Source organism: Perca fluviatilis, chromosome 11 (genome assembly GCF_010015445.1).
Source record: "Perca fluviatilis chromosome 11, GENO_Pfluv_1.0, whole genome shotgun sequence".
NCBI lineage: Eukaryota > Metazoa > Chordata > Actinopteri > Perciformes > Percidae > Perca > Perca fluviatilis.
Window position 1 is genome coordinate 37,635,013 of NC_053122.1, and position 14,675 is coordinate 37,649,687.

Sequence of the window (14,675 nt, forward strand, 5' to 3'; positions counted from 1 at the left end):
ATCAGAATAAGGATGAATTCATTCAGCAAATAATATATTGTATGAAAAAAAAGGCATTATCTCCGCTTGAACAAATACAAATCTTAAATTACCATACAGTTTAGTGAGGACTGGAACACAGGACAGACAAAAAACACCGCAAAAATGCCCAAAACATACTCTGAATAAATTGATAAAGAAGACAGATCTGATTTAAAGATAAACAAAGGAACACACGATCCCTCAGTTCAAATTGAAAGCATGAAAATCACCACAGCTGGAGTCAGAGTGTCCACGCAGTAGCCCAGTAAAACTAGCAGCAGACTCTGACATCATGGGATACCTCACTAAATCTCCCACTGCCCTCCCCCAAGTCCAAACCACAGATACTTACCAGCAGTTAGTGAGGCAGACACACCCTGAGCTCGTCTCTTCCCAGGTCAAAATGAAGGTGAGACACAGACACACAGAGTGGGGAGGGGGGGAGTGAGGGAGGGGCCATGCTGGAGACTCATAGCAGGGGGAGTGATGAGACGAGGTGGATGTTAGTGGGAGTTAATGAAGGAGACAACACTCGGCCTGTTGGGACATTGGGACAGTCCTTCCCGCACACGGCCGTAGAAAAACTCTGCTCTGTGCACGTGTGCATTTAGAAACATGGGTGATATGTGAGTTTGTAATGATTTTATGGTAGCAAAAATACACAAAGAAATATATCATTTATAATTCAGTACAATTATTTAACAAATGTATACACCTGCATCCACCCAAACTCCCAGCTCATTAAAAATGTACTAATGCATCTTATTCTCTCACACACACACACACACACACACACACACACACACACACACACACACACACACACAAACACACACACACACACACACAACACACACACACACACACACACACACACACACACACAGTATACACTAATATCTCTCTCAGTAGCAGAGCAGGACCTCAAGGTCCAGCCCACACTTGTACCACAACTCCTTCCGCTCCTCCGATGTTCATTAGCGGTGTGGGTGCAATAATTGTGTGTGGATCTAATTACTTTTATGGCTGTGCAACATATTGAGAGCCTGTGGGAGCACTGTGGACATCAGTTTGGGGGAAGGCCATAAAACGATTACGAGTGCTAAAGAGACACTCCCCTTTAAACCAAATGAAGCCGAGGCAATCATCTCTGGGATTGATTGGCACTGCCTCGCTGCTCGGCTGACAATAAGGGCAGGCTGGCAGAAAGGAAGGGGGACCCCCACACATACCGTATTCCATGTCTGAATTGAAAATTGCCTGTGGGTAAATTACACTCCCCAATATTTTTCACATGAGAAAAAAATCCCTTTAGCGGTTTAAGAGTGTTGAATATTCCTAGGAATTTTGGTTGATCTACCAGAATACTGCGACTGTGGAGGAGGGGGAGGTGAGAAATACCCTAAAGAAATCCAGACAATAGCAGCATTAAAATGTTACAGTAAAATACAAGAGGCAATATTATGCTCTCTCTAAACCCCCAGCATCAAGTGAATGAACTCCTCTACTCCCATATTGGTATAAATGAGTGCAATAAAGCTGGTGTGGTGCTGCCGGGAGAGCGGGCATCAGTCATCCTGATGGAATTAGACCGTGCTACCCACAATCCTTTCCTGCTCCAAAAACTATGGTGAAAATAAGCAGAACAGGGCTCCCGTAGCAAAAAATAGATATTATACGGATGAAAGTCATGTTGCTCAGAAAACCGCTCATGTTGAAAATGGATAATTGGCCAATCAAGCACAGAGGGTGGAGATTGTAGGACAGATTCAACAATACGTCACTGGAGCTGGGAAATAAAGAGGTGGGCCTGAGGTTGAGTGTCCGAGACCGGCTAGAAGGTGCACGACAACATCATTAGTGCTTCCATATGGCTGTTCAGAGATAGCTGCCCAAATGGTATGACATGACACTAACAGCGTCCTGCATTCCACTGCCACTGTATAAGTGAACTCTGAATGGGTTAAGGTTGCAACTCATAATTGTTTAAGTAGAAGTACTGAGATTCCATTTAAAACCGGGAAAAGCAGCAACTATTCTGGAACCAGGAACCTTCTGAGAATCTGGAACAAGGATGTTTTTGGCAAAAAAAAAAAAAAAAAGACTTAAATGATAATTAAAATGATTGTCCATTACTTCATTGTTAATTGAACTAAACAATTATTTGACTAAATCTTTCAGCACCTCCATGAATGTTATCCTCTGTGAAATTACTTAGGATCTATTGATCTATTGGACATTTGCTCATATAATAAGACCATTTATTCTGCCATATATCAAGCAGCATATGAATAGAAACAGTATTTCATAAGCAGAGCTGTCCTGGCTTAGACTGGAAGTGGGGCAGTTGTAGGTGAATTATGAAAAAGGACACTGGCTCCTTGAGGTTTGCAGCACATCACTGAGATGAAGCAACACAATGTAATATATGCATGGGGGAGGTAATTGAATTTCAAAGGCACATTCTCCTGTTTTCCATATGGCCCACCAGTATGGTCAGGGCATGAGTCTAATAACATGCAATTACCATAGCAAGTCTGAGTGTGAGCAACACTGTGACAAGTAAAAGGGCTTTATAAAGACCATTCCAGGGTTCCTCACACTGAAACCATGGTGGAACCACAGAGGGCTTCTGCTAGATCCTCCAGTTAGAGCAGCAGAAAACGTGGTTTGACATACAAAGAAGTTAATCTATAGAATTACATATTTAGGAATAAATACATACGCATACATGGAAACTTAATGCCCTTTGGTACCGTAGTATCGAGTGTCAAAAATGGTCAAGTACCAAATGCTAGAATTGAATGCTTGGTCAGATTTACAGACTTGTTTCCTTATTCTGTGGGTAGACAGCTTTTGATTTAAATTTTCATTTTGACAATTTTGGAGAGGCTTTGATTAAGTTCTTTAATGGCTGCCTTTGCTTAGACCAGGGTTTCAGTCTTGCAGATTGGGGCTGCTCCACGTGTTCTGGAAGATTTTAATGTACCGGACAAATGGTGATTTTTGTCCTTGGCTGGTAGGTGGATATTTCTTCCAACAAGGTCCTGTCCACTTCAAACCAGTGTGAAAAGTGCAATCAAAAACCCCAGTGTGGTTCTTACTTCTAGCTAGCAAATAATAATAGTGATTTTACTGTATGTAGAACACCACTGCATGCAGTAAGAGGCTGTGTAAGAAAACGGGTTTCCACAAAATCATGTGAACATATGAATTTGGTAAAGAACCCTAAAATGTTCAGAAGCTCTCTATGGAAGCCAGTGGAAACCTTAACTTTTAGAGCGTGGATCACCTAATACTGAGTAGGGCTGCACAATTAATCGCAATGTTATTGAAATCGCAATATGGACTGGTGCAATACCCAAATCGCAGGTGCGTAGTCATGGAAGGCTTGTTTTGTTGTCATTACTTAGAATGCCTCACGGGGGCAACATAAAAACTATACACTATAGGTTTAAGTATTGTGGCGCTGCAGTGATGTCCCAGCCTACAAATCCTATCCTACAGACTGAAGAAAAAAAATTTTGTTTGGTACAGGTCCTCACAAAAAACATTTAAATTTTAATATTTTTCAATGAAAATTAGAATAATGATACAAAGATGATCATTCCCTCCAATATGTGAATCACATCGCAATCGCTATAACAGTCAAAATAATCGCAATTAGATATTTTCCTCATATTGTGCAGCCCTAATACTGAGTGTTCATGGGAAAAGGAGACTTGCGACAATAGTGAATGCAGTTGATGTACACAAACATAATGCTCCAGTATTGTTATGCGCTTTAATTGAGAGCAGGCTCGGTTGTTCAGAGACAAAGGGAGATGTGACCCGCGCTCGTCTTTCCCACACTGTCCTGCTTTGGCCGTAAAATGCCAGCTGGAATGTGCGCCAGTGTGTGGAGCCCATTAAAACGCATCACTGCCGAATGCAAAAACACAACTATTCATTTTTATTGGATATATCAGCTGGGAAAAGAAAGGCCAGGGCATAGATAACGTGATTCGTGAGCTTTCACTTTACCATTTCAATTATGAATCATAGGACCAAATTCTCCTATTGCACACCAAAGCTACAGTAGCACACCAGCAGTTAAAAGAGTTCATACAGAAATATATAAAAACCGAACTGTGTGTGCAAAATGACCTTGTGTAGAGAAACAACCGACAAGGACCATTCATATTATTTCTCATTTACAACACACCTAGTGTCTAGTGTCACATTTGTGCCACGTAACACCAAAGCATATATCCATTATAACAACGTGTATTGTGACATAATGTGTTTGTATTAGAATACATTGTGATAGAATGTGTGTGAACTCAACAGAAATGTGTGTCCCAAACCACATGATGAAATGTGGTGAAAACTACTCCTTTAATGTGTGAAAGCAATAGTATAATACACGCTACGCAGAGATGCTACCAATTAGAAAAATATGGTAAAATCTTATCTTCAAGGTTAAAAATTCGCTACAGGTGACTGTTCATGGGATCATAATTTGTTATTTAAAACGATGTAAAAACCAAGTACACTTGGAGGACTAAAATAAATACTAAAAATGTGACAAGCGATTTCATCACCTCATAAAACTGTGAAGGCATTCAGGTTTTGCTCGCTTATTATTACCCCTTGTTGCCTCAGAATGCACTAATTGTCCCTCCTCTTAGCCAGTGAAGCTTTGAGTTAATGAAATGCTGGTTAAAATGTACACAACCCTACCTTGAAACTGTAAAAAGGCACAGTTAAGACAAAGGGGTTTACACATGAGACCCCCACCCCCGTAAACAGAAACAATGTGAAGACAAACCCAAGTCCATGATGTGGCGGGTGGCGTGGATGACTGACAGACAGAAACAGGGACGATGGATGAGTAGAGTAGGTTTGTGACAGGTGGGGGGTTAGTGATGGTTGCGTCAGGAGGTGTGCAAACTCCTGCATGCAGTGTGAACATGTAAGTGTGAGGGGGTGTTAGCACTGGAACAATTTGCCAAGGAAGGCCCAATGGAGGTTAATGGTAAACCTAGTGGGCTGATATCATCAGTCTTGTTCATGGCTGGCAGTAGTGGGGTTAGTGACGGTTAGCACCATTCTCCGGTTAGCCACAGATACTGTTTGGTGCCAACACTGTTAGCATTCTCCTCAGGCTAGCATTGGAAGTTACATGTGCAGAGTCTTGGTCTGGTAGAAGTTGTTCCGTGACATAAACGGTCTTACAGTTTAGTCATCTTCTCCGGCCGGCAGCGGGATCGGAGTTACAGGCTCCCGTCATTTCAGACACTCACCCAGGGCTGCTCAAAGCTGTAGGTCCTCCTGCGGTCGTCGGGGTCGTCCGGGACGGTCTGGGCCTGCTGGAACTCCTGCCGCAGCCTCTGTATCCGGTCGTGGTTGCTAGGGGCTAGCCGGTTACTGAGGAGAGATGGCAGAGAAAAAGGGGGGTGGGGGGGGAGATTGATGAGCATGAGCGCTCCATTGTGAATAAGTGACCTGGTTCCATCAGCGCAGGGCGGAAATGGCCTGAAGGATGAACTTCTTTAAAGTCCAACATGCTTTGTCCATGAATTGATCAAATGCACCGCCGTTGACACTGTAGGCAACCCAGACACGTTCAAGGCGGATATAAACGTGATAAGTAAGGGCAGAGCCGAGAGCGGGCTTACAGCAGAGCCAATACCAATATGAATCAAACTAATGTGCCTCTGATGTATTAGTCATCACAATGAACAAAGACTAGTGGTGAACGGTGGTGCCCACCCCCCCCCCCCCAACCCCTCCAGGCCACATATCATTCTACAACGGGCCTGCTATTGTCTGTTGCAGCCCTGCGGTGCTTACATCAAACAATGCTGCCTTCACTGGAACTCTCTCACGGTACACCCAACAAACCCACTCCAGCTGGTCACTCACAACTATATCTGTTTTTATTTTTATTTTTTGTATTAGTGAAGGCAGTGTAACAACAGTGACAAACAACAAGGTGCCCCCAGGTTAAATTTATAACTTTTTAAGACCATTTTAATACCATTTAGAATGAAATTTAATACCAACTACATCAACATACTGGCAAAAGTATGTAGGATATAATGGAATATCAGAAAGGGTTTAAGGCTATGAAAATAATTGTTTACCAAGTACTTGAACATAATGCTTTGTGACGAAATAATGAAGGAGTTATATAATCTTATGAAAGGACAATACAAATGTTAGACCTTTGTGAAGCAAATGTAAGACTTTCTAAACAAATGTAAGACTTTTAAGGCCTTATTTTTGAATATTGTATCTAAGACATTTTTAAGACTTAAGACCCTGAAACAAGGTAAATGACACATACAGTTCATAGACAATACATAACCGTATGTATAGACTATACATAACCGTATGTATAGACAGACATAACCGTATGTATAGACAATGACAAACAGTAAAGACAAACCATACAGCATACAACAGTTATGATGATGTGGCAAGAGGCAGAGACAATGTTGTGTGAAAATGGAGTGTGTATGTATATGTTGTGTGTAAATGTATAAATGTTGGTGTTCATGGCAGAAAAACGTGCTCTGGATTATTGGCATTTCTTTAAACCAATCACAATCGTCTTGGGCGGTGCTAAGCGGTTTCTTGGTTTCATGGTTGACAACAATCCAGCTTAGTATAGGTTTCTTTTTTCTTTTAAGGGATGTTCAAGAGTTTTTCTCTAACAGAGAATTTTCAGCTAGTCCCTGAGCTCATAAATGGAGAGAAATATAGGCAATACGTATAAAGGAGAATAAAAGAGTTAAATATATACAGTCTCCTACAGAGAAAAGTAATTAACACATTTTCCCTTGAACAGTGATTGTGAATAGAGGTGTCAGGGTGGGTGAGTAAAGGACCAGCGGGGAGGATGTTGACTCCGAGCTCGAATTTTCAACTTTCCAACTCCGCCAGGAAATTCCTGGAGACTTTCTTATCTCTAAAACTCAAAGGTCAAATCTGCAAACTGCAACTCTTTCCAGACCCAAAGCCCCCCTTAGTTTGATTTTGCAAAGCTTTTTCTGCCTACAGTAGGAAAACTTTAAGGTCAGCGTAAAGAATTCGGAATTGAATTAGTTGAAGAATACGATTAAAATGCAGACACAAAACACAGATTCCAAAAAAAAAAGAAAAAGTCTGACAAATCCCATCCATATTAGCTCGGTTATGAAATGAACTGCATAGTTTAAAGACTAGAATATCAGTTTATCTTTATGATGTCAAAGTATGACTCCATCTACGCATAACATTACCACAATAACTGCCTTAATTCATTTCATCCATCACAAAATAGTGGGGTATATAATGCTATAACCTAACACACAGCAGCACCATCAAGCCAACCATTCACTCCAGACACACACAATGGACCGGCCAGAGCCAGTCAGCCTTGTAAACAACCAGGAACCTGTCATATGTGATCCTGCTAATCTCCATGATATGTAACACAGCCGCTTGGCCTCTTCAGAACACAGCTGACCTGATTGGAGGTACACGTGTGACCCTCTGGCTATGGGTCAAGGCCTCAATGCCAGCTTCAACAAAAAAAGGCTCATATCCGATAGTGAAACAGATGTGTGTACCATTCGAAGAAAAAACCTGAATTTGTTAAGTTTGCTATGGATCACCTAAGTCCACAGTACAAACAGGGTTTCTGCAGGTTTTATCAAGTCAAATTTAAGACCTTTTTAAGCCTATATCACGACATAAAAGTACAACGAAATGCAGAGTCAAAAAAGTACTTGCAAAGTAAATAAATGTGTTCAAATTGATTACAAGAGTAATAATAATCTGTACATATGCAGCGAATTATATTTGGACTATCGCAAGAAAGAACTACAACGCCACAGAATAAAAAATAAAAACATTTCAACAGCGAATATAAGACTTTTTAAGGCCTACAATTTGGATTTTGAAATTCTAGACTTTTTAAGACCCCACAAAAACCCTGATAAAGAAGCACAGTGATTTGGCCGGAATTTAAGTCCAATGTCTGTCAGATGAAAGATCCCTCTCCTGAGATAGTCGCTTAACCCTGCAATCAAATGTATATCATCATTGAGGCAACCTATAGACCCATCCTATATACAGAGAATTCTGCCCGAGAGACTGAAGAGAAACTCACATAAAAGATCAAAGATCTCCAATCTTCCAGTCTGACAAAACACTGTAAATCAATCAAAGAAAGAGCAACTCTGTAATACAACTGTACTGCCATATAACCCCCGAGACGGGGAAGAACAGCGGGCTGAGATTTAGTCCGAGATGAGCTTCATCCTCTGGACAGTCTCACTCAATATCTGGGACTGCTGTATGAGGCTGAAAGGTCACTGTGCGGCTTTGTTGAGTGGAGTGTGTCTGGGACTCAATAACAGGACTGTGGCTTGCTGACTGGGATGCGAGCAAAGCTGTTTACGCTGAGATGAACCCCTGCCTTTCATGGTCGGGCGTGCCCCCTGAAAAGCTGTCTGTCTTGGTCTTAAGCCCGGGAATTAGCTTTGGGAAGATGTAATATGTGCATTGTGACCAGACTTTGACTTCAGAACCACACTGCTACACTATGTTCTAATGAAGCATGGTGAAACAGAGGGGTTACAAAAAAAATAAAGAAGCTTTGGGAATAAGATCGAGGCAATCAAAGGAAGATTTTCACAATTTGGGTCTTATTTTTGAAACTTGGCTGTGTGATGTGATGTATGCTTGGAAGGACAGTTTGGGGAATAATGTGACCAATTTTGGTCTTTGTTTTCTCTTCTAAAATTGGCTAAGTCTAAAGGGTTATTTAAAATGTGTGATCATCTGGCCGCATAATTCAACAACTAGGGCTGTGATCAGGAAGTATCCTTTAAACCTGGAAAGGAGAGTGCTTTTGTAGTGTGCATTTTGGCCAGACGTTGATCTCAAAACCCAGACCACAATATGTTCTAAAGAAGCATTGGGAAAAACACAGTTTTAAAAGAAACAAAGCTTTGAGAGCAATACTGAAGCAATTAAAGACAGCCAGGAAATTCTTGCTTCACTTGGCATACAATAGGAAGTGGTCCAAATTGGACCCAACTCCAAACTAATAGGATTTATCAGATCTGTGGCATCACTTCAAAATCCCCTGTGACATTGACGCTGCTTCTACGGATCCCAATCAAAGCCTGCCTTTGTGGGGCAATGTACAGTAAGTGATAGAGGCAGCTGATGGACAGAGTCTTAATCCTGTGGATTATAAATGAATGGCCTCATTCATACAGGGTGTTCTTCCCAGGCGCATATAAGCATCCTTCAGACCTACCACCAACTGCACATGGCCATAACTTTAAGAACTTTCGACTCATTTAGACGATTGGTGACTTTTCGTGGATTAACGTGCCCTTGGAACTAATGCAAAGCTGAGGGCGTCTGCACAGTTTTGGGCAGTAAAAAAGAAAAAGCTGGAGTCGACCCCACTGTCAACCAGCTGTCCCACAAAGTCCATCTGAGCATGTACAGCACGGTGCGTTCATGATGCCTACACAGTAGAGAGATTCAAGTGGATCTTGTGTCTGTTTGGTGACGAGGGCCCTCGAGGTGAGTGATTACAAGCGGGGTGACCCCGAGGATAGAAGAGCAGCATTGTTGGTTCACACTTCAAAGTCTCAGATGGAAGCCTCAATCAGCACTGTGCGAAGGAACATAGATAGATCGAACATAGATAGATAGATAGATAGTTTCATGCACATGGCAATATACACGGACAAATACATCGACAGATAACATAAAGACAGGTATATAGAATCATAGAAACAAGCACATTCACAACAACTCCACCATATCTATACAAGGTCAGCGAGATGGTTTGTTCAGCAGTGCTATGGCAGAAGCGACAAAACTTCTGCCAAAGCGAGTCCTCCTACACCTCAGAGTCCTGTATGTGCGGCCAGATGGCAGCAGTGCAAAGTGTGGATATAGAGGGTGATTGGTGTCATTGGTAATAATGAGGACAAGGCGTGTGATGGCTCCTTCGTTCAGGTCTGAGATGTTGGGTGTAGGGGAGCTGACAATTTTGGAGGTGACCTGTGTGATCTTGGCGAGCTTGTTTTTGTTAGAAATGGTGAGCATGCTGGAGAAACAGAAACAGCAGGACTATTAACAAACCCAGCCAAGACACGTCAGGGTTTCTTCAATCTTGTCAAAGTCTATTCCATCATTAAATTAAAGGACATCATCTGCCCTAATGCAAATTAACAGCTGCTGATTTATATAAAATCACACCTTGCCCTTAATAATACACAGATTGTATTTGAAGATATCCTATCTATTTCATTTGCCAATAACCCTTATTTCATAATAATCAACTTTTTAATCAAAATCCATCGTCTTAATTAAACATTTAATTAAGCATGGGTAGTCATGGGATTCCCATCTCGTATGTGACTGTGGTACTGACTAGCTCGCCAGGCTGTTAAATAAACATTTACCGATGCAGCGATAAGCATTGTAAGAATACAGCGCATGTCATGAATACGTGTCACCCCTGAACGCAGCAACTGTGGCGGTTAGTTTCTGTAATCTTATCAGATGGGGGGGAACTAGGCCCTACATCCTCTGACAAAGAGAGAGCAGCTGCTGGAGCCTTTCTCTGCTGTGAGAAATGAACTGAGATGCTGAAGATTATAATCCAGGTCTATTGTTCGAAGGCCCACTGACCGCTAGGAGGGAAACCGATGCCCTTGCTAACTGGTGCTAATGGCTAACGCTCCATCTGTGAGCTGCTGTAAGGCAGAGTCCCTAACATACAACATACAATGATTTAACAGCTATACTTATTAATACAATGTCGGGCATCATCTCTGATTACTTCTTCTGGTTGGATGATTATGAAAAACTTTAGAGTTGTGTAGTATAAATAGTCAAGGAGAGAGTAGACAAGTGTATTGTCTAAAATGATAAGTTATAAGTTATGTGTTGTTTCAATACTGCAAATGCATAACTGGTGTTTAATAAGACGATGTGGGCCAGGCACTTGCATGTGCATGACCCAAAATACAAATTAGACACAAACAAAACACTAGAAGCCTGGTTTACATTTAATATCCAGATCTCTGTCACTTGGATGATCCTGCATAATTCCCTTTAAGTTAAAAGCAGGGTTGGTAAATGTTGAAAATCTATCAAGATTTGAAAGTAGCATCTCCTCGGGGCTCCGTTTGAATGCTCCCCCTGCCCTCGGGGCTCCGCCCACACAGACGTGCACAAGCACCGCTGCCTCAGAGCAGTCGGAGAAAGCACCGCAATTTAACTTCATGTCTTGTTCACCGGTAAGCAAACACAGAATATTATCATACCGAATGTTTCAAACTAACATGACTACTGTTAGCCAGGTGGCGACGAGGCACATTGAGCTCAGGCTCGTAAACGAGAGGGGTAAAGTACGCTCAGCGGGGAAAGGAAGCATTTCATTGGTTCTTTCCAAGCAGACCGCGAGGCAGTGATTGGTGGGCGTTTTTTCTGAATTACAGCAGCTACAGAGGACGGATCTTTTTGGCGTAGATAAAGTTATTTATTGCTGTCGGGATACAATATGTAAAAAGTGTGTATTGGAAGTACAGTTACCAACCCTGCCTTTAGAGTAGCTGAAAAGAGAACAAGCATGGTCAGTTGATCTTCCTTGGACACATAAAGGTTAAAAAAGGATTAGCTCAGATGCCTGACTGCTCACAGCCTCATGGTGTTTGGTGATCCGGTGAGAGATTAGAGGGGCCAAGAGGCCACTGTCTGTTGTGTCTGAGGCCATTTAGGCTCTTATTAACCCGATCTTGCTTTTACTCGGGATTACAGGCTTAACCCTGAAACACAGATTGATCTGCAGAAACACAGCAATTAGATGCCAATCGATACAATATCTCCACACTTAGCAACTCATTATCAAATCCCTTGTATTCGCCTCATCGTGTCCATTGACTAAGTGAGAATAAAGTGGGACTGCACGTTGATAAACTGCACAAACAAATCAGTCAGCATGCAAAGCCGAGCAGAATTTCCCATTCTATGTAAGAGCTTATGTTGACAGGGAAGTTAAGAGGCTAATGAATCTAGCTAACACGTTGTGCAACCCAGGCCGAATCAGACACCATCTGCACGCTCGCGGCCCAGCTCGGATCAAACCGCTCTCTTCTCAGGGCACGGCGCCAACATGCCGCGCCAAGCTCTGTGGCTGAGTGTGTATGTGTGTGTGTGTGTGTGTTCATCAGGACAGAAATATGGCACTTGAGTTGGTGAAAAGCTGCCCTAGGAGGAGCCGTCAGTGGGCAGCGTTAACAACAAGCAGAGCTCTGCAGAGGAATGGATTTGAATACACATTATAAATTGACTGATTAGTCATGATCCACCATCATGTGTGATGAGTCACTGGAAATTAGTTTCTGCTTGTTCATAAGTGGATATAAAAGTTGACATTCTGCCTTCTTTCATGACAGCGAAGGAAGTTTTAACGAAAAACAATACTGTATTAATTTGGCTTTCCCCTTCATCACTTTAGGACTTGAAGTTCAAAATCATCTGCATATTTGAAACACTGCCTAATAAACTTTATGCATTTCTTGAAACCCTGCCTAATAAACCTTATGAATTTCATCCCATTAGGGATGTGTATTATTTTGGGAAGAAACAACTAATTTTCTCCCTCAATCTAACAGTAAGCCACTTCAAAAAATCCGTGCAGCAAACGAACCATCACACAGATCCCTTCCTGCATCTTACAGTAGCATTCATTCTGAGCCCTAGCAATGTCAACACTTGTCTAAAGCAGACACTAAACATTGGAATCCATCGACGGAACGGATTGAATTTAATTGGTTTTCAGTTTTATAGGGCATCTCTATTTTTCCAGGGGCACTGCTGGTCAGAAATGTCAGTGATGGTAATATAATATTTGACTGATATTAAAACACACACACACACACACACACACACACACACACACACACACAACACACACACACACACACACACACACACTCTTAAAGCAAGATGGGTAACTGGTCTTTGTCGACCTCAAGTTATGGTGCCACTGGAGGCAATAATGACGTAGCACGGAGGTATATAGTACCTCCTTATAATTCATAGGACAATTTCATGCTTGCACACATCAGCATTTCGATGTTGGCCACCTCATTTACAAGCAAATAAATTGGACTGCGTTTCTTATATCTGTAATACTGCCCTATTTTTAACGAAAGGTGGGGAGCATGCTGTCCTATCTGGGCCATCTAAGTTTCATTACTCAAATCCCCCATCGGATTGTGTGGCGGAGACACATTTGAATGCGTCACTGTAATATCTGCAGGGGCATTTCACATGTGGTTTAGCAGGAGCTCCAATCCCATTTCCCTCACAGATGCTTCCAATATGTTTGTTCTAATGCATTCTGAGATAGAACCTCACGTCAGGATTAAAACGAGGAGGGATTGTGTTGGATCTAATCTCACGGATGCCTTCAGCGGAAAATACTAAGGGATCAGATGTCATGTAAAACCACGCCTCTCGGTTATACAGACGATTTAAAAACCCATTATTGTGACTCAACTATGTGTTTGGTCAAAGCTGACTACATCAGTGGTATCTACTACACTGTATTGATGCATGACCTGTTGGCATGGTAACATGGTTAGCCATGAAACCAGCATTTAGTTGACGTTTATTGATGTTTTAAGCCCCCAACGTCTCCTTCCAGGCAGCGCTGCCTGGAAGGTACAAGGATTAGGGAATGGTTATGGTTAGAGTTAGGGTTAGGTGCCTTGAAGTCAACAGTTGCAGCGCTGCCTTGAAGTCAATTAGGCTATGGTTATGGTTATGCTTATGGTTAAGGTTAGGGTTAGGTACTTTGAAGTCAACAGTCGCCGCGCTGCCTGGAAGGAGACGTTGGGGGCTTAAAACACCATTGAGCGTTAATGACTCAGAAAAAAGACGGCATTGGTCATTTGTTCAATTATTGAAAATGTAGTTATTGGTGCTTTTCTGATAAATGACCTCAAGCAGTAGTGACAGTAATTACTGTGTTATCTAAGTAACAAAGGAAGTAGTAGTGTGACTTTAGCTGTGTTCTAAACCGTTCCGTAACACATAAATAGTTCCCTATATAGTGTGTTCGCCATCTTGTAGTGGTGATTTAGTGACATAATTCACTATATAGTCACCCATAAAATACCCACAATGCACTGCTAATTTGAGTGTACGCTACATTTTCACACTCCCGTGTACCACAATGCAACGTGGTCCTGTTTTCCCAGAGGAGAAAAAGAAGCACCGTGAAAACTGAAAAGGAAAAATGGAGCGGGCTTTGGTTTCTAAACAGTGGAAAGTTAACATGCACAATTCATGCTTCAATGCATTTAGAGGTGTGGTTCAGGTCTAGACAATCTCCTGAACTCCAAAACTGAATGTCAGAATGGGAAAGAAAGGTGATCTAAGCAACTTTGAGCGTGGCATGGTTGTTGGTGCCAGACGGGCTGGTCTGAGTATTTCCCAATCTGCTCAGTTACTGGGATTTTCACGAATAACCATTTCTAGGGAGTACAAAGAATGGTCTGAAAAAGGAAAAACATCCAGTATGCTGCAGTCCTGTGAGTGAAAATGCCTTGTTGATGCTAGAGGTCAGAGGAGAATGGGCC

The 14,675-nt window shown here is 42.0% G+C and overlaps 1 protein-coding gene across 6 annotated transcripts in view; it reads right to left on the reverse strand.

The window, feature by feature from the left end:
- The window catches only part of LOC120567663 (partitioning defective 3 homolog), a 351,607-nt gene that overhangs the window by 11,086 nt on the left and 325,846 nt on the right, over positions 1-14,675 (reverse strand). For all 6 annotated transcript variants that reach the window (XM_039814627.1, XM_039814626.1, XM_039814628.1 and 3 more), the window contains one exon: positions 5,307-5,430. In XM_039814627.1, coding sequence (XP_039670561.1) covers positions 5,307-5,430 — 124 coding nt within the window. The remainder of the gene's footprint in view (positions 1-5,306; positions 5,431-14,675) is intronic.